We start from the raw sequence: 26,460 nt of genomic DNA, 5'->3' as shown, positions 1-26,460 counted from the left end.
TCACACACACAAAGAAATTGTCTTGATCATCTTCCTTCACTATAGCCTATATCTCCAATCATTTACCCACAATCTTCACATCAAATAGCTCTGAGATAGTTGAATAGCTCTTTTGTAGTTGAATCATATGGCAGCAAAACTTCACCTTCCATGAACTAATTTGGAGGCAATGCATGACCTGAACTGCTGAGACCCTATTTGTAGTCATTATCTGTCTTGCTCGGTGTGATATTCTTATGTTTGGCTGTGGATCTATTCTGTTTGATTACAGTGTGCTATCCGAGCTCCTGATGGGATGTTAGATAATGTATAGTAAATGGACTGGTTTTTCTCTTTAAAACCTGATGGAATTTAGACTTCTGAGAACTATGAACTTGTCATTTTCCTATCAACTACAGCATAGCTCAGGGTCATTGAACTTGCTTACTCATCCAGTCCATCCTCGTTCTAGGCTTTTTTGGGGGATGTGAAATGGAAAAGTGTTCTTCTAGAGAACTCTACCAAGAGAGGCTATATTGCAATTTGTCTGTGAAGTTCAAGGACATGGCTAGACAAGCCAGATCTTTGTCCACCACCCCAATCTAGAAGTCCAACTGCAGAATAAACCAGGGGCAACTCCAAGTCCATGGATAATGTCTGGCTATCTGAGAGGAAAAACAGATTCCAACAAGAGAGATGATGGTCACAGGCCACTTTCTGAGAATTAGGAGGAGCCAGGGAAGAGGTCAAAGGAACCTCATGGCTCAGGACTGCATCTCAGCCCACCCAAGAAAGAGAGAGAGAGAGAAATCTGGGAGCCAAGCTTCTGATGCAAAGACTAGATCCAAAGAATTCCTCCCTTTTACATTGCATTGCAGCACACAGATACCCTTGACCGACCTTCTCTAAGGATTGACCTAGAAAAAATCCATTACATATTCACCAACCCACCTTCTTCCAAGCTCTCCTGATGCCTTGAAGATGTGAGGTGACTCAGAAGTTCGGTTTAGGTGTATTTTTCCCATTATGTTTGTATTCTATAGCCAGCACAGTATTGCTTGAGTGGATCAGAGAATAAAGGTACATAATTGGTGGTAAAGTCAGGACAGTTAGGATGATATACAATAGAGATGTTTTCCTTATGGAAAGTTCTATCATGGACCAGTCCCAATCTGCTTATGTATTTCCCAACTTTGATAATTCCAGATGTACTCATTGTGCATTGCTTTAGAGCTAGAATGGTCTGGAACACTGGAAATCCATATAAAACAATGTCTATGAGGAGCAAAGCAAAAGGGATCTTGATAAAATACAAAGGGATGAGAGTCTGAAAAGTGTGAATGAGCCAGGGAGGCAAATAGAAATGAAGTGGTTATTTGCTTTACTGCTATTAATTATATTTCATACTTTTAGATAGAAACCTGCTCACTATTTCTCTCTCTCTCTCTCTCTCCCTCTCTCTCTCTCTGTCCTTCCTTCTTTCCTCTTCCTCTTCCTCCTCCTTCTTTTCTTCATATCACTGTAACCTTCTGAGCAGCCATATCCAATCTGAGTCATGGTTCCAAAGTATGTAACCTTTCCAAGAGTCCAAGTCAGAAGAAGATACACTTAATCCCTAACTTGCCAGCCAACTCACCAAAAGTTACCAGAAAGTTTAGGGGAGCTAAACAAGCTTAGTTCTTGCATCTGGCAAGAGAAGAATTTGGGTAAGACAGAAACATAAGTAAAGATGACAGAAACTTAAGTAAAGATGACAGAAAAGTTTGATAGGAAAGAACTATGAAAGAGAGATATGCTACATCGTTATGCCACAGGAAAACAGCACTGTAGCCCTTCTCAGTCAGCCATCTATGCCTTCTTCCTCATTATAGAGTTTGGCCTTGGATGGCTTTCTGACTGATGGCTCTCCTTCCTGTTTCCTGGGAAGTTGTGACACTAAAGTTTTACTGTCTTGTCCTTATTTCCTCATTCATTCGTCTTTTTACTTTCGCATTCTTTTGTAGCCCCCTGCTTCCATTTCATTGCTAGCCACATTTTGGTTTATCTGTGAGCTATGTAGGCCATAATTCCTTGCCAATTCTCTACTAACCCATATGATCAGAACTTGAACTCAGTACCTTTCATTTGGCTTTATTGCTCATGGCTTATGTTCTACTACTTTTGAGTCACACGTCCAGGCCCATTTTTTTATTGGTTAATTGGAGATGGAATCTCTTATTTCTACCCAGGCTAGCTTCAAATTGAGATCCTTTCCAGGTCTCAGCCTCTTAAGTAGCTAAGCTTACAGGTGTGAGCCACCAGCACCTGGCTGGATCCTTGGGTTTCTAAATGAGAATGTCCCTGGTGGCCCACCATCTGCCCCCCCCCCCCACACTCAGCTTACCCAATGCAACCTGGCTACATGCAATTTCATTATAATACTTCAGATCTCTAATTAACTGTAAACAATGACACTCTCTGGGTTTAAAATGTCTATTTAAAGAGAGAACCTTTGTTTGCTTTTATACTTTGCTCAGATTGGAAATGAGGGTAGGGGATTAACCCCTTGTGATCCACAGTGGGCTGAATCTTCCACGTCTTAGTCCTTGCTGGTTACAATTCACTAGAGACCTGGATGACATCACATGGTGTGCAGCAGGGTATGGCTGTAGTCTCATGGGTATAACAGTGTAGGGGGGACAAAAGGATTGCTGTACAGGTCAGGAGTGTGAATGCACCATGCAACTTTACCCTTGTAGGGACCTTAGGAAGAAGAAGGAGTGGAACTGAGATGGACTTAGTGTTTTTCAATTTGCTTCCAGCTTTCTTATTTGAAGACAGCAGGAGAGGTTTTCAAAGGGAGTAACCATCTGAAATCCTCTTATAAACTTGTTTTGGGGAGGGGAGATGGATGAGAAAGAAAGAAAAGAAAGACAAAGAAAGAAAGAGAGAGAAAGAAAGAGAGAGAGAGGGAGGGAGGGAGGAAAGGAGGGAGGGCAGGAAGGAAGGAAGGAAGGAGAGAGAGAAAAGGAAGGAAGGGTTAAAAAATCCTTCTTGTTTGGTTCTGAACCCTTGGTTGTTAGTGATAATTAACTCATTTATATGTGTTAGTTATGCATTTGTCAAGGCATGACTGCTGACAACTTAGTTATGATAAATTAAACATGATGCTCACATAAATTCTGCTCTTCTCTTTATCCCTGTGCTAGGACCTGGTTTGGTGTGGGTTTTTTTTTTGTCACCTCTCTAATGTGTGGTTGGCTTTGTAACAATTTCATTATCAGCCCTTTCCCCTCTGGCTAAATCTATTTGCATAACAAGCTTATCTGGTTCAAGTACCAACCAGACCTTGCTTTCACAAGTAGCCTTTTGAAAAGACAACACTAATATTCATTTGGCTAACACCTTGGTCCCAGTGGATGTCACTTTTTAAGTTTAAACTAATTTAAGGTCCCTAGGCTAACTTCCAAAAATACTTTCTTACCTATTGGCCAAAAAAGATTTATTTATGAGCTATGCTCTTTGATGTTTGCTCTAAAACTATAGGGGTTTTATAAGAGATTAAGATTAAGATTTCACCCTCAATGATAAACTGGTTAGTGAGACAATAAAACTGGATTTCTTTTGGTCAAGAGAAAATCCACCAAAAGCCTCCTAGCTTTTCACATTTGGATTTATTAAATGTGGATCCTTCACACATCAACTGCTTACTCAAGGTGGCTGGCTTGGGAAGAATAGGAGAGAAAAAAAGTGAGGTATATGGCTAACACCCCATCTAATAAAAGACATGCTAGCAAGAGAAAAGCATACTGAATGTATTGAACATGAATTTTATATGACTGAGATACCTTCAGAAATGAGGATCTAAAGACCCAGGAAAACTGCTTTTATGCTTAGATTTGATGAAGAATGGAATCATGCAGAAGTATGATTGACAAGAAGGGAGTGTGTCCTAGTGGGAGTAAACTGGGGGATTATGGCTCAGATGCTTTTTTTTTAAAATTTATTTTTTTGCCAGTCCTGGGGCTTGAACTCAGGGCCTGGGCACTGTCCCTTTTTTTGTCCGTCGTGGGGCCTGAACTCTGGGCCTGGGCGCTGTGCCTCAGCTCTTCAGTTCAAGGCTAGTGCTCTACTACGAGAGCCACAGCACCACTTCTGGCTTTTTGTGCTTATATGATGCTGAGGAATCGAACCCAGGGCCTCATGCATGCAAGGCATGCACCCTGAGCCACCTTCCCAGCCTCCCTGAGCTTCTTTTTGCTCAAGGCTAGCAGACTCTACCTCTTGAGCCACAGCACCACTTCTGGCTTTTTCTGTTTATGTGGTACTGAGGAATCAAATCCAGGGCTTCACGCATGCTAGGCAAGCACGAAGCCACATACATTCCCAGCCCTCAGATTCTTCTTGATCTTGCAATATAGCATTTCTTTCTCCAGGCATAGCGCAGGCCACCTGTCACATGAGGGTCTTTCACATAGAAGGGTGAAGGAAGGTCTGAGGCCCTTCCCGGCTTCTGTGGCTTTCAATGATTTCAGCCTGAAATCTCTGCTTACAGAGAGGCTGATGTTTAGAGGTAGCATTTTCTGTCCCCCACCAGCAGCTAGTGAGGGGTGTCCCTTTCTCAGTGTGAGCAAGGGAGCTGATCCTTGCCTTCTAGTCATGAAATGCTGTGACAGTCTTTGCTGTCCCTCAATAGGACGTTTGTACCCAAATGCGTACAAGCAGTGTGACAAGAGGAAATCACTCTGAGCTAAGGAAATGGGCATTTGCATATATCTATGCAAATTTCCCTTAAAAAGTGACATTCAGACCCAGAACACTCACTTTCTCTGCAGGCCTAAGCAATGCTAGAGATGATAAAGCTAACCATTTTGGGGTGCTTGTTTCCTTGATGTTGATTGTATTTCCCTCAAAGGGACGATTGTCAGCTCCTCCTCTTTCTCCATTTTGTGTTTCTAGGCTGTTTAATTCCTCCGGCTTTATAAAGTTAATAAGCAATCCACTTTCAACAATATAACACAATAATTTATTAAGGTCCAGGAATATTCTCAGCCTTTTACTTCTTGTTGGATTCTCAGGAGACACTAAAGGGTTAATACCTCCCTTTTGGAGTAGAAAGATACAATAACCTTTATTTACATCACTTCACAATTTGGCAATCTTAATTAAAATGAGCAGCAGCATCTCCAGTGACACTGTCTCCATTTTAGATTTATGTAGCCAATGATTAGCTATTAAGGCTTCTTGAATTAATTAGCATCTCCTGAGAAACGGGGAATTAGTGAATTAATAAAAACTCAGGAAGAAGCTCAAAATAAAATAAATCTAAATTAACCCCCTCTCCCAATTTTCCTTTCCTCTCTTCACATATACCAATCAATATATATTTAAAAATGCAGTTTAACTCCTTTCTCATTTTGAAAGATTAGGATTTTGTTTCCTTTCATGAGAAAAATAAATAAAGTTATAAATTTCAAGGTTATACCTCCTGAGTCAAATTCACATTTCCTAATAGATCCTCTACACTCAGCTGGTGCTGTGTGATTTTCTCAAGGTGTGAACCATTAAGGGATTCAAGTGTGACTTGCACACTTCAGTGTCCACACATCCCTGGAACAGTTTCTTCCTAGGAACCTTACAAATTCAAGAAGAATGAGGGATGTGGCCTCATCCCAAACACCCCAAATGGTGAGATGGGCAGTCCAGATGTTCTGTTCATTTCCTGGCCACCACTGGGCTTAGATCTTGTGAGAAGCCAGACCCAGGGCATGCGCCATAGATTTCACATTCTTGCTCTGCTAGTTTTGTTAGCTGCCTTCCGTGGCTGTGCTGAGAAATTATTGAAATAATGCTATGGACATTTTCCTATGCTAACCTTTCTTCTTTTGAAAGAGTCATACTCTCTTGCCCATATAATTGTAACTCCTCTGTACGGTATTCCCACAATAAAATAAAATAAAATAAAAAAGTCGTACTCTCTTCTTCCCTCCTTTTTTTTTTTTTTAAAAAAAAAACACATATCAAATATTAAAGGCTTATGTTAAACTCTTTTTTCTCAAACAGCCTGCACAATAGTGAAAGTAGGGAAATTCTGCAACTGTCAAAGATTTGCTGGCCTTTACAGAGGCTTCAGGGACTAAATAGATACTCAGCATTAAGATTTCTTGGCCACATGTACATCTCTAAGAGAAGAGCTTGAGAGCCAGCAGACATAGCTATGAAGTGATTTAGCAATAGGAGGTGACCATGGACGAAGTAGGAGAGGCAAACAGAGTCTTTCTTCCGAGGGAGCTTGCCACTGAAATTTCAAAGCATATGCATATTTCTAAAGCTAAGAAAGACAAAATAGCAAGATGACGAATGAAGCAAAAATCCAATTGAAATGAAGTTAACTTCACAGAACAGTCTGAAGCAGTAAAATATTATTAAAATAAACTCTTATGAAAGTAACTATTAACTATTAAAATACCTATTAAGGGAACAATTTGGGATAGAATATGGGAAAGCTAATTCTAATTATGATATTGGGAAAGGGGTAGAAATTAAGATAGGAGTTAGGCATGCATAGGGTTAGTGCTTAGCAGAAGGATTGCAGGGCTGGATGAAAGGGATGGCATAGATCAAGATGTACTGTACTTATAAACTGACATGTTGAATTGGAACCCCTTTGTACAGCTACTTGAAGATAATTAAAAAACAAAAAAGTAAATAAGAGTGGTAAACTACTAAGAAAGCAAAGCAATGCAAACAAAATGAAGAAGGCCTGAGGGCATGGCTCAAGTATAGAGTCCTTGCCAAGCAAATGCAAGGTTCAGAGTTCAAACCCCAGTACCACCCCAAACAAACAAACACATATTATGTTAAAAACCTAATCAAAATGCGTTGTACTTATAAAGCGACAAGTTGAATTGAAACCCCTTTGTACAACTACTTAAAAGTAATAGAAAAAAGAAAAAAGAAAGGACAGAACTTTTGGAACATTTTAGTAATTCAATAGAAGGTAGGAAGGGGAAAAAAGAAGTAGAAAAAAAGTATGGAGTAAAGGAAATTTCTACCCATGGGAGCTTTAGAATGACCAGCATGCTCAGCCATGGTAAGATGGCGTTTGACATCCTGCTGCTCAGAGGTGAGATGGCGTTGGTTTCTAGTGCTTTTGGGTTTTTGTGGTACAAACAGTTCATTGTGGCCAGATCAAGCAACCAATGTAACATCAACAGTTTGCAAAATTCCTATGAATGTAATAGTAATACCTAGAAGTTTGTGTCTATTGGTGCAAGAATACCAGTTTGTTTGTTTTTTTTTAGAGCAAAGGAATTTTTCTCCATGGTCTTTATTTTCTATATAATGATCTCCTCAGCATTTATTTACTTACTTGTTTATTTACACTCTGACTCCATACGCCCAAACCCAATGTGCTTCAGTTATTATTTTTTTAATAGCATCTCATTTTATGCCTAAACTTGTCTAGATTACAATCCTATTTATGCTTCCCACATAGTTGGGGTGATAAGTGCATGGCCATTAGCTTTTTATTTATTTATTTTATTGGATGAGATAGAAGTCTTGTAACCTTTGCCTGGGCTCTCCTTGAATTGTGACCTTCCATTTCCTATCCTCCAACTGAGCTCCTACAACTGACCATACAATTAAAAAAATTATTGTTATTATAAAAGTGATGTTACAAAGGTGTGACAGTTACATAAGTCAGATAGAATACATTTCTTCTTGGACAATGCCACCCCTTCCATATAACTTTTGATAATAATGCTAAGATTAAAATCAAACTTCATCAACACTGAGATATTACTGTCAGAAAATGAACAGAATCTGAGACACCGACAATACCAAATGCTGGTGAAGATGTGGAACAAAGGAACAGTCATCTTTACCGGGGAGAATGCAAAGTGGTACAGCCAGCCAGTTTAGGTAGCAGCCTGGAAATTTCTAAACTAAACACACTCTTACCACTGGACCCAGCAATCACAGTTCTGTCGTTGATAAATAGACAAATAAACTGTGGTATGTCCTGACAATGGTACATTGTTTAGTGTTTACAAAGGAATGTGCTATCAGGCCATGAAAAGATATGGCAGAATGGAAATGCTCATTATTCAATGAAAGACTACCTGTGATCAGGGCTGTATGATATTCTGGAAGGGGCAAACCTACGAGATAGTGAAAAGATCTGTGCTTGTCAGGAGGTGGGGTGGGGCAGGATGTTTAGGCAGAATGGGGAGGATTTTTCAGGACAGCAAAGCCACTCATTATGATACGGTTAGAGCAGACTCACGCTGGGCCATGAGTTGTAATGAATGTGCCACTCTGGTGGGGGATGGTGGTAATGTCAAGGCTGCAGCTGTGCGAGTATAAACAAAATCTCTATCTTCCTCCCCCCAAGCTTGTCTGTGAACCCCAAGCTACAGTCAAAGATTATCTTTAGTAAAATAAAAATAAGCTCAAATCAAAACAAAGTACACGTTTCTTCTCTGATTGAAACCATAAGGGAATTTACTGGGAAAACAGGAGCTGGTGGCATTCTGTTATTAGAGTATTTATCATTGCTTATGAAAGGCTAGTAATTTATGGTCCTTGCTAGCGAAGCCAGATCAATACAGAGATAAATGTCCCCAGCACAATAGAATTTATATCATCCACATGATAATTGACCACTGGGTCATACGTTCAATCATTCATCTCGTTATCTGATATAACTAGCAGAAGGCTAATATGTATGTGATTTATGAATGCATACCCATGTGAAGTCCTCCACCTAGCTTACCAACTTACCTGCCCTTGGCAAATAGCACACCCTTGTCTGCCTTCAGCAGCTGGAGCCCACAGAAATACACCAAGCAGCTTTATTCCATCCTAGGCACCTCTGGTTAATTAGAAGTGATCTGAGAAATGCCAGGCTACCAGTACCCCTCTCTTTCAGTTCTCATCCCTTTCTTGAGGTTGTGGATTTTGCCTCCTTCTCTCCCAGCCCCAAAGAACAAGTGTCCTATACAGCAGAGGTGGGACTAAGAAGACCTTTTATGGTCACTGGTCCGCAGCCATACTTTGTGGCACAGTCCCTCCACATCATCTGTGCATGTCACTGACATTCACTGGCGCCAACATTAGTTACACCACAGTTACAATACAGTACTGGAAGGGAATCTGCAGTTCCTCTGGGGAGAGACAATAAGGGTGGAGGAGGGGGATACAAGAGAGGAAAGCAAGCCCAGTGGCCTGGTAACTCTAGCTACTTAGGAGGCTGAGATCTGAGGATCTCAGTTCAAAGCCAGCCTGGGTAGGAAAGTCATGAGACTCTTGTGTCCAATAAACTACTCAGAAAAAGCTGGAAGTGGTGCTGTAGCTCACTGGTATAGTATTAACCTTGAACAAAAAGAAAAGCTCAGGGACAGTGCTCAGGCCCTGAGTTCAAGCCCCAGGACCTGCGCGCGCACACACACACACACACACACACACACACACACACACACACAAGAAAAGCTTAGCATATGTGTGTGTGTGTGTGTGATATGTATATATATGATATATATACTAAGCTTAGCTTAGCTTAGCAAAGAGCTAATCATTTAGAAACCAGTCACAGAGTTAGTTACCTATCAGTTAGAGAGGAAACAATTTCAAATGCTCACTCTCCTCCTTTTTCCCTGCCCTTCCAGGAACATTTGTTGCCAGCAATATCTGTGCTTTGCTTTGCAAGGGTTAATCAGATGGCCTATTATTCAGCAAATTAGAGGCTTGGCTGCCTGAGAGTTCTTTTCAAAAAGGATTAGGGTCTCTGTTGGCTTTGATGAAATGGATGGAGCTGTTCTGCACTATCATGCTAATAGAGAGGTTTTAAACACTCCCTAGTCTGTCTTTGGCAGTCAGTGTCTTTATCTGTTCTCTTGCCTAAAAGAGAAAAAATACTGTCTTTTACAAAAATGTAGTGCTGTAGCAAGGCTCAGGTTGACTTCCCCGGGGGGAGTGTTCACTTCTGGGTACAAACACACACAGGAGCAGTGTTTCCCGACCTCCTAGGTGGCCACTTCCTCAGGAAGAGCCGTCTCTCCAAAAGCAGCATCAGGACCTGCACTACACACTGGCCTTGAAGTCAGTGCCATTGGAGGCTTCTGAGAAGTGAGGCAGAAAGGAGGCAGGGGACCGGCATCGCGGTGGTTTGCCTCTCAGGACCATGAACCAAGGCAGGCTCTAACTGTCCAAAATTCCCAAAACGTTTACAAGTGCCTATTATCTGACAACATTTTTTTTTAAACAGCATTTTGTTCCAGGCATTTTCAGTGGGGTTAGGTTGTTATGAAAACCTGGCTTAGTTCATTATCCCCAATTTGATGTTCAGACCATCAATAATAGTCATGGAACTGGCAGCCAGCCAGGAAAGTGTTTAGTCTATTTACAACTTCACCAGGAAAATACACATTGAGAGGGAAGGGTAGGAGGGCACACAATGTGGGGTGACATGCCACAGGGACCATGCATGGCAGCTGTTCCAGGCCATTGCTGTTCTTCATCAAGGCTGCCACCCCCCACTGTAAGTAGGCCTGAAGCCTGGATGACAGTGCAGTGGTCATGACTGAGAGGCCGTATGTCCGTGCAGTTACGTCCATGCCCACAAGTGCTGTGCTCCTGTCTTCCTCTCCTCCCACCCTTTAAACATTTTTAATTGTAGCCGGGCGCCGGTGGCTCACGCCTGTAATCCTAGCTACTCAGGAGGCTGAGATCTGAGGATTACGGTTCAAAGCCAGCCTGGGCAGAAAAGTCCGTGAAACTCTTATCTCCAATAAACCACCAGAAAACTGGAAGTGGTGCTGTGACTCAAGTGGTAGAGCACTCGTCTTGAGCTGAAGAGCTGAGGGACAGCACCCAAGCCCCAGAGTTCAAGTCCCATGACCAACCAAAAAAAAAAAAATTAATTGTTGTGGAGGGGAAGGGAAAAAACAAATGGTTTAAATAGGGATACAGGGGGACCCATTGCAACAATGAGTTGTACAAGTCGTTATGTCGAAAAACAAACTTTACAACTTTGGTGCAGGGGGGTGGGCAGGAGGGGGGTGGGAGATGGGAAGGGATGCTAAAGGGAAACAAAGGAGGAGGCAACAATGCTTGATAAGAAATGTACTCGTTACCTTGCTCATGTAATTGTAACCTCTCTGTAGAGTATTTTCACAATAAAAAATCTTTATATAAAAAATTTTAATTGTTATTACAGAGGGATTACTGCTTCATAAGTCTTGTAATAAGTACATTTCTTTTTTGACAATGTCGCCCCTTCCCTCAAACCCTCCCAGTTTTACCCTCCCATCTCTACCCACAAGTAGGATAGTTCATTTTCAACAGTGTCTAGTGAGGACCACTACCACATTTGTTCACCCTGCCCTCTATCCTTTTGAGATGCTTTTTCTATAGTCTTCATTTCTATCCTAGCAATGATTGGTACATGGTTTCTTGGCAGCTGCCTTTCCTTAATGTGATTGATGATTGATGCCAGAGTCTGGACATTGTATTCCATAAGGTTAGGAATCAAGGAGCCAAACTGTAAAAGTCCACCAACTCTCTTGTAGACTTAGACATGGATTCATTCCAGAGGGCTTGGGGCCTTTGTGTATTGGCCACCCAGGAGTTTTTGCTACACTTTTTAAATTTATTTTTTATGAGGCATTGGCTGGATTGAAGAGTGTTATAAAAAACATTCCTGTGACATTTGTGCCATGTCATGTTTATTGGAAGATGGACCATGTTCATTACATTAATGTGGTCATTTCCTGTGAAAACTCTCACTATTAATTATCAACTCTGAAAACAGCTGGTCTGTTTATATGTCATGAATTTTGAGAAATATAGAATACTGTTCTCTTCCCATAGTCTGATACGAAGTCTAGAACCAAATTTATAGGCCCCTCTAACAAATTTGATATTGTAATTCCCATTTTTCTTCCCCAAAGTCCCTTTTGTTTTATTTTTCCCTTCTGCTTGCTTATATTTTATTATCGCATATATCTCTTTTGGCATATGCATTATTGTAATATACCTTAACATATTTCTGGAACAAGATGAAGAAAAATCAGTTGCCTCAGGCTCTTGTGGGTCATGCCTGTAATCCTACCCACACAGAAGTCTGAGATCTGAGGACTGTAATTTGAAGCCAGATCAGGCAGGAAAGTCCATGAGACTCTTATTTCCAATTTTAACCACCAGAAAACTCAAAATGGCACTGCAGCTCAAGTGACTAGCCTTGAGCAAAAGAGCTCAAGGACAGTGCCCAGGCCCCGAGTTCAAGCCCCAAAACTGACAAAAGAAAAAAAAGGAATTATTCATGACAACATTTATTCACAATCATTTGAAAGTAGAAATAATCCAAAAGTCTATCAGTTGGTAAATGAATGAACAAAACTGTAGACTATCCAGATGATGGAAGATGATTTGTTGCAATAAAAAGGAATGGATGGTTGATAAATGCTATGACATAGAAGAGCCTTGAAAGTATGCTAAATGAAAGAAGCCAGTCACAAAAAGTTCAGATCCGGCATATCATCCACAGAGACAGAAAGCAAATGAGTAGTTTCTTAAGACTCAAGATGTCGATGGGAAATGGGGCAGTGACTGCTAATGGCTACTGCATGGCCACTGTTAGCACTGGTGTAGTGAAATGTTCTAGAATGGCTTATGGTAATACAACTACAAGGACATATTTAAAAGCTTTGAACGATACTTTTTAAATGGGCAAACTGTTTGGTATGTGAATTATTGCTCATGAACACTATTGTAAAAATCATTTTTAATAATTGCAAAATTTGTGGGGTAGTTTTTTTGTTAGTTTTCTTACACTTTTAATTCTTGTACGGCACCTGCTATAGACAGGCATGTTATAATTAAACCCACTAATTGTCAGCAGAATTTACTGGCTTGTTTGGGGCTGGGCTGCCTTACCCCAGAGTGCACAAACTCCCTGCATCTTTTGGTGGATCGGATCTACTAGACAGTCTCAGTTCTGGTTCAGAGACAGTGTCTAAGCCTGTGGAGTAAATGGGACTAGTCCTCTTCATTGTTCCTAGCCTTTGAGCGTGTGACTTTCTCTGCCCTTGTCATGGTGCTCTACCTGGAAATGAGAATAAAGGAGGAAGATGGAAGTGGGAGAGTACTAAGAGAAGAGTCAGGGAATGTACAAGTAGGCAGGGCAGGTCAATGGTGGTATTGCCGTACTGCTGAGCACAAGGAGAACTAAAGTAAAGAAGCCAGATGCTGGTGGCTCAAATGTAATTATAGCTACTCAGGAGGCTGATATCTGAGATTGAGGTTCAAAGCTTGCATGGGCAAGAAAGTCTATGACACTCGTATCTCCAATTAATCACCAAAAAGCCAGAAGTAGAGCTGTGGCTCAAGTGGTAGGATGTCTTGAGTGAAAAAACTAAAGGATAGCACCCAGGCCCTGAGTTCAAGCCTCATCACCAGCGCAAACAAACAAAAAACCAAACCAAAACAAAGAGACCACAAAAATCAAACAAACAAATAGAAGCCAGGAAAAGCCAGGTTTTGGGGGGGAGAAGTTGCAGTTGTAGTGACGGTAAAAGATGTTTTTGTTTATACTATTTCAGTTCCACGTATGAAATACAATTGGATCTAAGCTCCCACAGGCAATTCTTTCCATTAACACCCTCAAGTTATACAGTTACAACCACCCTCCTACTTCCTTCCTTTAGACTGTGCTGCCTACAAAGACTTCTCTGTCTCTTTAATGACCTGCCAATAGCTTACAAAGCAAAGATCTGAGTGTTCACTCCTTGTTCAAGTTCAAGTGGCCACAAAAGAAAGCCCAACTCATTGGCTTTTTATCTGAAGGATGTTCCCAACAAGATTGTATTCTCACTTCCCTCTGCATTGCTCCTTCTTTTCTACTCTAATACCTACAAGTGACCTGTGAACTTTCTACCAGGAGCCCTCCCCAAGGGGCTTCTGCATTTCCTCACCATGGGACCCAAGAGTCACCTCTCATGTGAAACACCAAGGTCTGCTTGCTTTGTCTGAGATATTCTAGTGCTTACACTGGCTAGTGCTGAGTTATGATCATTGATGCCCAGGTCATTCTGTAGTGGCTCTCAATAGGTACCTGGTGTAGGGCCTACCATGCTTTTGGATGAATCAGTGAATCCTGCCACACTTGCTTCTCTAAATACTTCCATGTGGAAGTTCAGTATACCCCAGAGGACCAGAGGATGATATGTTTCTTGTGGACAAATATAATATCTTTGGTTGTTTGTTTGTTTTGTACTCTGTAGCTCCTACCCTAGTTTTGGGCTGTTGTGTGCATGTAATGGTTATTTATGGTGGAACACTGTGTTTGTTTTGTTTAAAGGTCTGGGATACTAGCCATTCCTTGCCCTTGTAGGAAGGAAATACATACAAATGTGAATCATGGAAGGATCAAGGAAAAGAATATAATTTGATTCATGTGTCCCCGGGCACTTAAGCCTGGACTAAGAAGCAGACCATGACTGTTTGTCAAAATGGAAATTGATTTTTGAATCAGAGAAATTAGCTAGACACTCCAAACTAAGTACAGAAAGGCTTGCATTTGAAAATGTCAAAAAGTTCTTTATTGTTGCTGAATTGTTAGACCCTGAAAGTCCACTGTGATTAAGATATCATTCCTTGCTAGGCACTGTTGACTCATGCCTATAATCCGAGCTACTCACAGGGCTAAGAAATGAAGATCAAAGTTCAGAGTTAGGCCAGGGAGGAAAATTTGTGAGATTCTTATCTGAGACTCTTATCTGTAGTTAACCACCAAAAAGCTAGAACTAGAGCTGAGGCTGAAGTAATAGAGCATCAGCCTTGAATAAGTGTGCTCAGGGACAGCACCAGGCTTGAATTCAAGACCCAGTACTGGTCCATGAACACTTGTGCACTCACGTGCATGCGTGTGTGCACACACACTCACACACACACTCACACACACACCTTTCTTCAATGGAAGGAGTCAGATTGAGAGAGAGCAACTGATGAATGGACACAGTATTACTCAAAGTTAACTTCAGGAGCCATTGCAGGTTAATGTTTCCTGCTATAATAGTTTGTCTCCTCCCAAGTTCAAGTACTGAAAATATGATCATATTAGAGGTGGGGCTTGTGAGAGATGATTACACTGGGAGGGCTCCTCTCCCTGAATGGGGTTAGGTGTCCTCGTAGTATGGCTTAATGGAAGGAGGCCATCTCTTCTTGCTCTTCTGCCTTTCACCAGGTAAGGACATGGCATTCCTCCTCTGTTGAGAGAGAAATGATTATGGAAGAAGAGAGCAGTTCTCTCCACACAACTAAACTGTTGTTGCCTTGATCTTAGACTTTGCTGTCTCCAGAACTGCAAGACGATAAGTTTCTGTGCATTTTAAGTTACCAGCCTCAGGAATCCTGTTGTAGCAAAGGAAAATGGACTAAAAGACTTGTGTGACATGCATCCTGCTAACTGATGTGCCACAGCTAACTTTTTCCAATGGCCTGCCTTACCATCTCCCAGCACCTGGTACCATGGCTGCCCATAATTGAGTGCTTACTATACAACAAGCACTTTATACCCACTGTCTTTGTCCTTCCCTATAACAATCTTCATGATCATTTTAATGATAAAACCTGAGGATCAGTGAATTATGCTAACTTTCGGATCATCCTATACCTTTAAGTGGTAGTGCTGGGTTTGTCTCCAATACCTGGCTCTTATTCCTCAAGTATTATTGTCTGATTCTGGATTTTTTTTTTGGTGCTGGTCCTGGGGGTTAAACTCAGGGCCCAGGCACTTTCTCTAAGCTTTTATTCTCAAGGCTGGTGCTATACTAGTGGAGCCACACCTCCACTTCCAGCTTTTTGATGGTTAATTGGAATTAAGAGTCTCATGCACTTTCCTGCCCAGGCTGGCTTTGAATCACATTCCTCAGATCTTAGTCTCCTGAGTAACTCAGTTTCTAGGTATAAGCCACCCATGCCCCACCAAAAATACATTTAAATAATGTTTTTTTAACTTCTGGATTATTATGCTATGACTCAGAGTTTTCCTTTCTTTTTTTCTTTCTTGTTTTGTCGGTCCTGGGTCCTGAACTCTGGGCCTGGGCACTGTCCCTGAGCTCTTCAGCTCAAGACTAGCACTCTACCACTTGCGCCACAGCACCAATTCCGGCTTTTTCTGCTTATATGATGCTGAGGAATCGAACCCAGGGCCTCATGCATGCAAGGCAAGCACTCTACCACTGAGCCACCTTCCCAGCCCCTACTCAGTGTTTTCCATCATCACTGTCTTCTTGATGAATGCAGGTGTCATCCCCTCCCCTTTCCACATGCTGCAACATCTTCTGGTCTGCTTCAAGCAAACCCTCCCTTACTTTCCAGTCAAGAAAGCCAAGACTAACCTCTGCCTGGTTTGCTGGTGGTGTAGAGGAACCCTGTACTGTTAGCCTTTGCAAAGCCAAAATCCAGTGACTAGAGTACTGCAGGAAACACTTAGCTACATTGGCCATGAAAGTGAATACCAGCACTGGAAAGCTGCCACACTGTCACCTGAGAAATGGAGCAATCACGCAACTCAGCTCCTGAGATCAAACTTTACCAGTTCTTGAAAGCAGAGAGTATTTTTGAACACAGACTCATAATCCCACAAGCAATCTATTGGATCTGAAAGGTGAAGTAATGGCTCATGTTTTCTGGTGACCTGGATTCTGTATATGGCTGTGTGGCCAGGGGAAGAATTTTTTTGGTGATACTGGGATTCAAACTCAAGACCTCATATTTCCTAGGCAGCCACACCTTCAGCTTCTTTTATTCTTTATTTTTGAAGTAAGGTCTCACTATTTTACTCCCTGGCTGACTTAGACTGTGATTCTCCTACTTGTGCTTTCCTGTGTTTCTGGGAATGACAGCTACATGCCATCATGCCAGTCCATTGATTGAAAGGGAGTCCTTCAAACCTCTTTTTGCTAAGGGCTTGCCGCAAACCTTGATCCTCTGATTTCTGCTGGCTAAGATTATAGGCTTGAGCCATGTGCCTGGCTGGGTTCTTCGGTGGGAGGGGGACTAAATAAATCATTTGTCTGTTTGAGACAGGGTGTCACTGTATACCACAAATGGCCTCAAACTCATCATTCTCCTGCCTCAACTCACCAAATGGTGGGGTTATAGACATGCATCACCAGATCATATAAAATATCTGTAACTGTAAAAGGTGGTAATTACCACCTTAGACCTAGGTTACAAAAACTGAAGTCATCCTCTGCTGTCACCATGTCCAGTAGAGGGCGTGCTTCCACAGAAGCCACAGGTCTTGGAGGGCCCAGCATACACAGAAGAGGCAAGTGCTGGAGGATGATCACAGAGCTGCCATCCCCTCAGCATGCCTTCGGTTTACCTCGGTTTACCCTATTCCCTATCTTCACCTGTGCTGGGTTGTTCCAAAGGAAATCATCTCATTTGATTAACATCTCTACAGCGCTCCTTCTCTCCCCAGACCCATTTCCCATTAATCCACGGTATATTTTCCTCTCTGCTCCTTCCATCTGTGGCCCTCGGCCTGCCCCAGAGAATCAGTGTGGAGAATCTAGAATTTTGACCATATTTCCTTTTCTAAGAATACAACCAGTTAGTTTGGGCTTTTGTAATTATTTAATATTGACCAAAGGATCAGGACAGGGTAAGGTGAAGAGGTAAGTTGGCAGGTTCCACTGCAGTTGCAGTGCTGGGCATTATTACCGCGGGGCATTATTGCAGCTCTCTGTCTTAGCAGGGCCTCTTGTCCTGGGCCTGGGTTTTGTGTGGAAACTCATACTCAGAGGTATGTTCCTTACCTCTGAAGTCCATTCTGTCCTATTTGCTCTTAGTTTTAGTAGTTTGACTTCACACCACCCTATGTTTTACTGACTTGGAGAAGTCTCTGGATGAGAAAAGTTACTCAGTTTCTTACCAAGTGCATGGTCTGATGATGCATGCCTGTACTCCCTGTGCTTGGTGAGTATGCCCACTTTCTGGCTCCCAATGGGTTCACCTGGGCTCATTGTGGAACCTCAGAGATGAAGTCAGGCTGAGTTGCTTCCCTTGCTACCCTAGTACCGTCCTGCCCAGAGATCTCAGGCAAGCTGGTGGTTGACCTGTGATCCTTCCCTCTCTCCTGACTTGGTCACACACAATCTGTTCCCATTAGCACCTCAGAAAGTCACTGAATTTCCTGTTATGGACCCACTGTCATACCTTCTCAGTCTTCTTTTTCCTATAGCAAATACAAACTTATCTAATGACTGTAGAGTTGCCTTGCTGAGCACAGGATCTGATCTTACAGCTTCAGGTAAGCACCCACCTGCCACCACAGGTGTGAAGTTCGTATGAATTTTATGTCTTAGCAGACAGACAACCCACCACTGAATACCATATGGAAATAGAAATGCCATTAAATATTCCACTGAACAGAGAGGTGGTGGGCTACTAAAATAACATAAGCAATGTCAAGTGTTTTAGCCTGCTGCGGGGGTGGTGGTGGTGGTGGTGGTGGTGGTGGTGGTGGCTATTAGTCATTAGTCATGAAAACGCTTTAGTTTGTCACAGTCTTGCCTTGCAGAATGGAAATTTTCATTTAAGATGGAGCACCACGGGCTCTGCTATTTAGCCTATAATTAGCGTATTCTCTGGAGGATTTTTTCTTCTTGCTGTGGAGTCCTCTTTGTCAGTCAGGCTTCTGTCTGATGATGAGAGGAGTGGAGGGGAGGGGTGGCACCAGGAATGGCAAGGGCAGAAAAATGTTTGCTCAGATCAAAAACATTTAGCTATTCTGCACCCACAGGGGCACTCAGTTATCTTACTGGCCAGCTACGCGCAGGAAAGTTAGTCTATTTATAAAGAAATTAAAAGAAGCCTCAATCCTAAGTTTGGATCTCATTTTGCTCTATGATATGGGGTAAGAATCCTCTCCCTGCAGCTTCACTCCCCAAATTCCCAGTATTTTTAGTTTTTACTTATTCAGCGGCTCTATGTGGAGCATGTCCATTCATGAGTAAACATGTATTTGCCACTCTGGAAACAGGGCTCCTGAGGCAGGCAGCTGGGGACTTGGTAATGACAGGGGAGGTCCCAGCGCAGATCTGCCCTGTGTCTCAGCAGCACTGTTGTCTTGGAGAAGCATGCTCCTAGTGCCAGAGCCCGACCTTGCTTTTGGCTTGTTTTTTGGCAAAGTCAGGCTGGCTGAAAATGGCTGCAACAACCTACATTTAATGTGGTGACACTAATGAATTCTGAGAATTAATCTTCAGTCATGAATGCCTGATGAAAAGTACTAGAATTTCAAATGAGGTGATAGATTGATTTCCTTCAAGGCTGAATTGTACTCTATTTTTCTGCGGGTGGATTTCTCTATCATATTCAAACCACCTACCATGGCCTTGAGATTCAAGGACTCTGACACACATCCCTTGGTAGAAGTAATTTTTTTGTTTTGTTGCTTTGTTCTTTAGCACAGGGAAACCTCTTCTAAACTCAGTTTGTGTGTGTGTGTGTGTGTGTGTGTGTGTGTGTGTGTGTGTGTGTTCATAGTGTCTATACCAGAGCTTGAATTCTAGGCCTTGTGCTCCCTTGCTTTCTTATGACTGGTGCTCTGTTGCCTGAATCATACCTCCAGCTCTGCTTTTCTTTTGGAGGGTGGGGGGAGTATGATTTGGAGGTGGAATATAGTGAACTTTTCTGCTAAGGCTGATCTTGAACTGTGATACTCCAGATCTCAACCTCCAGAGTAGTTAGGATGATAGGTTTGAGCCACTGCCATCCTAGCTCTAAATCCAAATTTTAAAAAAGAGTAAAGGAGATTAAAATATTTGGTAATGAAAGGCTTATGCTTGTTTATGATATGGGTTTCCCAAAGCTAGTCTGTGTTTCATTTTTTTTCTGGAGTGGAGGACTCTGGGAAGAACTAGAGAGAACTTGAGACATCGTCTTCTGCAGAAACAACAGCCCCCAGATAATCTGCATATGGACCTCTGGAGATGAGGATTCATCTCTCTACTCGATTTCAAAAGCATAGTACTGATTCTTGCAGAAGAGTAACCATGGATGTCATTTGGGGGAAGTTATTGATTTAAAAAAAAGAAAATATGAATAGGTCTGTAACCAATTAAATCTGGAAAGACTGATAAAATTAAGCAATTTTCTTAATTCTAGGATTAAAAATATGTTTAATAAATACATGCTTTATGAAACTCAAATTTACTTGGCATAGAGGATCATCAATGCTTTCTAAATGTCCTTTCCTAGAAAACTAGTTTCTTCTCTTTTTTTCTTCCTTCCCTCCTCTTCCAACCTTACTCCCCTCCCCTTCCCATCCATCCATCCATCCACCCACCCATTCACCCATCCATCCACTTATTCATGGAGTTCCTTAAACCCATAGCGCTTTTTCCAACTCACCTCACACTAGCGGGCCCCCATTCCCACAATGGGTTCAGCTAAAGTTGGAAAACAAGATATGCCACCTTGAATCGCAAGCTAGATTCCAAATACCTATTCTCTTAAGGTTTGATAAGGCATTTGTCCCAGGGAGGAAGATGGGAGGCAACTTCAGATCACTGCCTCCTTCACATACTGTGAGCTTAAAAAAAAAATATTGTAAAGGTGATGTACAGAGTGGTTACAGCTACATTCGTAAGGTAGTGATTACATTTCTCATCTAACTCGTGAACTTTTTAAAAAATTGCTACTTGTCCCTCCCTTCAGTCTTGGTTCTCTTCAGGCTGTGAGCTAGTCCCTGTTAGGTTTGCCTCCCGGAAAAGGGCCACTTTCTCTGTGCCAGAATGCACGGAGACGTCCTCTTCCCCGCTTTGAGGAGGATCTCTCATGTCCTCCCCCAGAAGTCTCTGGGTAATTACCCAGGTGGCAGGTGACCGGCACACCTGGGACAGTTACCTCCCTTTCTCTGAAGTCATATCCTGGATGGCCTGTCACCCCTGCTTCTGACTCTGCGAGGTTCCCAGACTCTGGGGTCAGCTCCTCCCCCCACCCTCTCCCTACACTAACCCCAATCCCACCAGAAGTCTCCCCCTTTTTCCTTGTCTGCCCCCTTTCCCTTCCCCTTCTCTTTTCCCCTTTCCCTTTTCCCCTTTCTCTTTTCTTTTCCCTTCCCCTTTCTTTTTTCCCTTCCCCTTCTCCTTCCCCTCTTCACACTCCACCATCTTGTGTGGGCCAGCAGCATGCTCTCCCTCCATAAACGTGGTTTCCTTTCTGCTATACCGTCCCCAGGCTGGGACGGCTGCCACTCCCTTACAACAAGTTCCTACTGATAGGAAGACAAAAATGCAAACCTAGAAGTCGGGGTGTGTGTGTGTGTGTGTGTGTGTGTGTGTGTGTGTGTGTGTGTGTGTGTGTGTGTGTGAGTGTGTGGTGTATTATGTGGGGAAAATGAGATGTAGGGAACACTTCAGCCCCAGGTGTCTGGGCTGAAGACATGAGAAAGAGCTAGTATCACCTACCTGCTGCCACTGGGAAGTCCTAGTAGTGGCTCTCGCAGGTCCTGGATACCTGTCCCACCCTGTTCCCTCTGAGGTTCTAGGGGTACTGTGTAAGCCCAAGTCTGTCTCCAGCAGAAATTCTCAGAAGGCCTGTGTTGATTTTATTTTAGGAATTTTCATTCACGATTCCTCAAGCCAGAAGGAGTGCATCTGCTGGGTTACTGACCGTGGGACTACCCTTTGGGTTGCTTCTTGTCCTAGAAAATGGGATGATTTGCACTGATTTCCTTTTGGCAGTCACATAGACAGATGAGCATCCATGAAAACAAGGGAAGACAGCTGATGTACAGGCAGAACACAGTCTTTTGTAAGCGTGTGCACTGATTTGGTGTTGTTGATAGGAAAAATAATAGCTTATACAAAAGGCCCTGAACCTATAAAAGTCAAGTGATTGATTTTTCCCATGGCAAGGAGGAGGTGGAATTTCTAGCTCTGTGAGCAGAGGGGAGGGAAGGCCTAGGTGCCATTGGCTTGTCTAGCAGCAAGCTCCAGCTCGGAAGGACAGGGAACCCCTGAGTGGATCTTCACACTGACAGCTGAGGGACCTGCGAAGCTACCCATTCTCCTTCAGGATTAGAAGGTGAGGGGTGTGAATGTTTTATAGTAAAAAACTGCCAATGTTTAAAACTCTTAGAAAATCTAACAGTTGAGAGTTGCTTTAAGACTTTTATTTAAGAGAGAAAAATAAGATAAAATGTATTAAAAAGGCCAAATAAAGGGAATTCTTCTTAAAGGGTCTAAAAAGAGGCTTAAGGAAATGTCGGGTGTTTTTAAATTAACATTTGTTAGCATATTTAATTACTATATATAGTGGTTTAGATGTCGCTGGCATACCACTGCTGGGAGTTCTGGTGCCATTTATGTCATGCAGTATCAGCTTGTGCCTGCAGTATATTGTAACTTCACAGGACAATGTTGAAATTTCTTTTTCTCAGCCAAGGCAGCTGTTCAGAATGGAAATGTCATGGTAATCGGAGAAGAATCCATCAGATTCCATTTCACTAGAAATTTCCTAGTGTCCCAGTCATTCTTTTCACAGAGAGCATGCAGCGACATGTACTAAGTCATTGTTTTCTTGGAAAATGACATTGAATCCGAACCAGAAAGTAGTTACAACCCAGTAAGATTATAACCAATTAACGAAGAGGACTTTAAATGTGACCTGATTATTACTGTTTCCAATGGACTTTTTCCCACCCCTTTTGTATAATTCCATCTCAATTCATATGAATTACACAGTAGTCATTTCTTGTTCTGAGGTTTTTTTGCTTGAGAAGGCAATCCTTCCTTCAGAAGGAAATCCAGCTGCTGGACTTCCTCTAAGATTTCTCTAAAAATGCTCTAAAAGCATTTTTCTACCATCAAATAATAGACATTTCATTTACGAGGATTTATTTGAGGGGATGGCTCTTAATTCTATACGCTTCTAAAATAAATACACAGTCTAAGCAGCTTGACTGTTGAAAACGTTTTTCGGTAATGAAAATGAGAAAATTTTCTGACCCACCTAGTTAAAAAAATATTTTGAATACTTCAAAGTAAACTGTTGGTTGCCTTCAATATTTACTGAAAACAAGCCAAAATAGATTTCTGATGTTTTCATAAAATTGTTTGAGATTCCTTTTCTATTTTCTGGTACATATTGCTCGAGAAAGGGGTGTGTAAGGCTATCAATCAGGTTTGAGGGTTTCTCAATGAGCTGTTTCACCTCCTGTCATCTTCATGGAGGAACAGGGCCTTGAAGATTGCACTTTAGATTGTTTGTTGATTTTTTAAACAGGTGTCTCATTAAAGATTTTGAACAGCGGCCTTCTGTCACACATCTCCTCAACCATCCATTTATTGAGGGAGCTCACGGAAAGGTCTTGCTGCTGCAAAAACAGCTGGCCAAGGTGCTCCAGGACCAGAAGCAGCTCAATCCCGCTGCAAAGACCAGGTAGGGCTTGGCTTTCCTATCTTTCACCTCTTCCTCAGGCTTGTGTTTTGACTTACATGGTGTTATTATGGGCAATGATCGCATTTACATGGTACTTAAGCACTCCTCTTCCAGGGGCTGGGGGCTATGTGGGAAAGGCTTCTCACACAAACTGCCCCTTATGGCTAATTTGTCTCAAATGGCTGACATCTTTCTGTCTTCATGCTCCGTTAGCGCTAGTTAAAAACCAACAGATAAATGTGTGTGTGTGTGTGTGTGTGTGTGTGTGTGTGTGTGTGTGTGTGTATGACTTTTTTTTAACCAGTGGAGGTAATTGTAATCATGGGCTGAAAATGTGCAAAAAATCTTCACCTGGTTATTGCTGAATAGTAGGCTAAAGCTGGTTTTAGAAAGATCATGTGGTAAATAGTAGGCTTTCTTCCCCTTTTATTTTTAATATGCCATGAGACTGTTTCCTCTTCAGTTAAAAATTCCTTAGCATCAATTTAGTATTTTTAAATCTTTTGAAAGATTTTTTTTCCTCAAAATGTTTGTTTTCAGTACAGATGTTTAAATTTATGTTCCGTGCTGCATCTCTAAGAAATAAATCTGTCCAGAGGATGGCAGAATTTCCCTTTAAGAAAAAAAATTAAATAAAAATACGCCTACTTCCTCTGCTGAGCAATTATTTGGTTTTATAAAGTGGTCATAATGCAGACAAACTCAAGTCCATTATTAGTAAAAGAACATTTGACATCCTGGAGGTGAAAAATCAAATCTCCTAAGTCACAAGTGCTGAAAATATTCATGAATTCTGCAGAAAACTGTTTACAAGTCAGAAAAAGCCAAACACTGACATTGGAACTCAAAGAAACTGGAGGTGGCGCTACAAGGTGACTCAGTGTTGCTGTTTTTCTTTTTCATTACTGCCAGCTTCAAAACAGAATCTCTGTTGCTCTTTCCCCTCCTGTGGATTCTCAGTTGCCTTTGAGGTAGGGAAGTGCAGACAAATCCTTGTCACTTACTTGGTGCCCCTTTTTGAAACAGTAGGAACTTGTGTTTAAGCCCCGGGGGAACTGAAATCCCTTTGATCCTTTGTTGTTTCTGTCACCAGTCTCCTTCCACCTCTTCAGGCCAGCAGCACCCCTACCAAAATGAAGATGCAGTCCAGCAAAACCTAAACCAAACCAAAATAAGCCTGGCACTTAAATGCCAGAGTCCAGCTTAGAGATACCACCTCTCCTGGTCCTGAGATCTAAGACTTAGTTATACAGCTTTTCTTGTCTGGTTGATTCCATTCATGTATCCAGATCTGTGTTCTCTGTTTCATTCTTATTTGTTTGTTTATTTGTTTAGCATGCTTGTACTGGGGCTTGAACTCAGAACCTGAGCTCAGTTCCTGAGCTTTTTTGCTCAAGACTAGAGCTCTACCACTTGAGCTACAACTCCAGTTCTGGACTTTAGGTGGTTAATTGGAGCCAGAGACTTGCATTTCTTGCCCAGGCTGCCTTTGAACTGTGATCCCCAGATCTCAGCCTTCTGAGTAGCTAAGATTATAGGTTTGAGCCACACCTTGAATTTTGCTTCCACCATAGAGAATCCTGACTCCTTGCTCTGTCACACCCTTGCTGTAATTTTGCTTTCTCTGTGTGAACTCCTTTGAAGTCAAAAGACTCACAGGGTGGCAAAGTCCTTTCACAGGACTCATGGAGATTTTGTCATCTTGAGTTTCACTGGGAGTTTGTGCTTTTTGAGCAACCACTAGAAAAAATAACCTTGCAAATAGGTATGAAAATATTAAAGAATCCCTTGTTTTGGAGGCCCAGAAAGTGATTCCAAAGGGAACACAATACGTGGAACTGCCACCTCCTTCTAGCAACTACAAGGCATTGGCTACACAGATGTTTTCCAGCCTGGCAGAAAAACTCTCAGCCATCCATTACATTGAAACTTGCAAGGCTCTAGTTTGGATAGAGGAAGCAAGGTGAGTTAAGGAGTAGAATGTATGAGGCAAAATCTACTTAGCATTTTGCATGATGGTGGCCACCCAGCAGGCAGGACAATGAGATGCTCAAACCATTGGCTCTGCCAGTCTTGGATCCCAGATCAGCCACTAACTGGATGAAGTCCTTCCATTTTTCTCTTCGGAACTTTTCTTCTATAAAGGATTGAGTCTACATGTAAAATGTCTAAAGCAGTGTTGGCTGTAGAGTAAACCTTCAGTAAATGTTAGTAGTGGTACAAGTAGTATTCATAGGGCATGGTAGTACCTGCCTATAATCCCAGCTACTTAAGAGGCAGAGACTGGAGGAGGATTATGGTTTGAGGCCTACCCAAAGAAAAGTGGAAGACTCTAGATAAAAATAAACTAAACCACTATAGGTTCAAGTAGTAGAACATCTGAAGTTATGAATTCAGACACTAGTACCACCACCATAACCGAGAGAGAGGGCGAATGGGAGAGAAAGGGGTGGGGGAGGGAGGGAGGGAAAAGGAAGAAACGGAAGTGACATTCATGGCATTTCATTTCTTTTTAACACTACTACCTTTTGCCCTTGATCTCTGAAAATGCGTGTCCCTACTTACTGTAGAAGATTATATACAAATAAATAGTATTGAGGTACAAAATGTTAAAAATGTCCATTTCTATCTCTTCCTCAAATTTTAATGTATTCATTTATTCTTTGGGGAGACATTTATGTGTGTAGGTGTCAGGCTCTATGCTGAACAGAAGGACTGCAAAGGCAAACCAGATACAGCTCCTGATAGGGTGCTAATAGTCTGGCTGTGGTCTAGACACGATCAGATAAGAGTAGCTTAGATGAGAAGGTTAAAGATTGTCCCGAATGTTCTCAGAACACCTGGGAAAGGGCATAGAAGCTAACCTGGGGTTGCGATGCTTGGGGAAGACATTAATGTGAAAAATTGAAGAGCTTATATTCAGTAAGTGTCAGAGCTGAGATGCGAGCCTGGCAGAGCCAGCAGCGTGCTGTGCCTTGCCGTCCTGCCTGCTGGACCTCGCTGTCCGTCTGTCCTGTCTGCTGTACCGCCACCACCGTG

The 26,460-nt window shown here is 42.1% G+C and overlaps 1 protein-coding gene across 2 annotated transcripts in view; it reads left to right on the top strand.

Moving 5' to 3' along the window:
• Window positions 1-26,460, top strand: part of Myo3b (myosin IIIB) — a 370,163-nt gene that overhangs the window by 109,090 nt on the left and 234,613 nt on the right. For both annotated transcript variants that reach the window (XM_042694123.1, XM_042694122.1), the window contains exon 8: window positions 23,266-23,421. In XM_042694123.1, coding sequence (XP_042550057.1) covers window positions 23,266-23,421 — 156 coding nt within the window. The remainder of the gene's footprint in view (window positions 1-23,265; window positions 23,422-26,460) is intronic.

Source organism: Dipodomys spectabilis, unplaced genomic scaffold (genome assembly GCF_019054845.1).
Source record: "Dipodomys spectabilis isolate Male_0828 unplaced genomic scaffold, ASM1905484v1 ptg000174l, whole genome shotgun sequence".
Classification (NCBI taxonomy): Eukaryota; Metazoa; Chordata; class Mammalia; order Rodentia; family Heteromyidae; genus Dipodomys; species Dipodomys spectabilis.
Note: the sequence above shows the minus strand (reverse complement) of the source record. Positions and strands in the feature narration are given on the sequence as shown.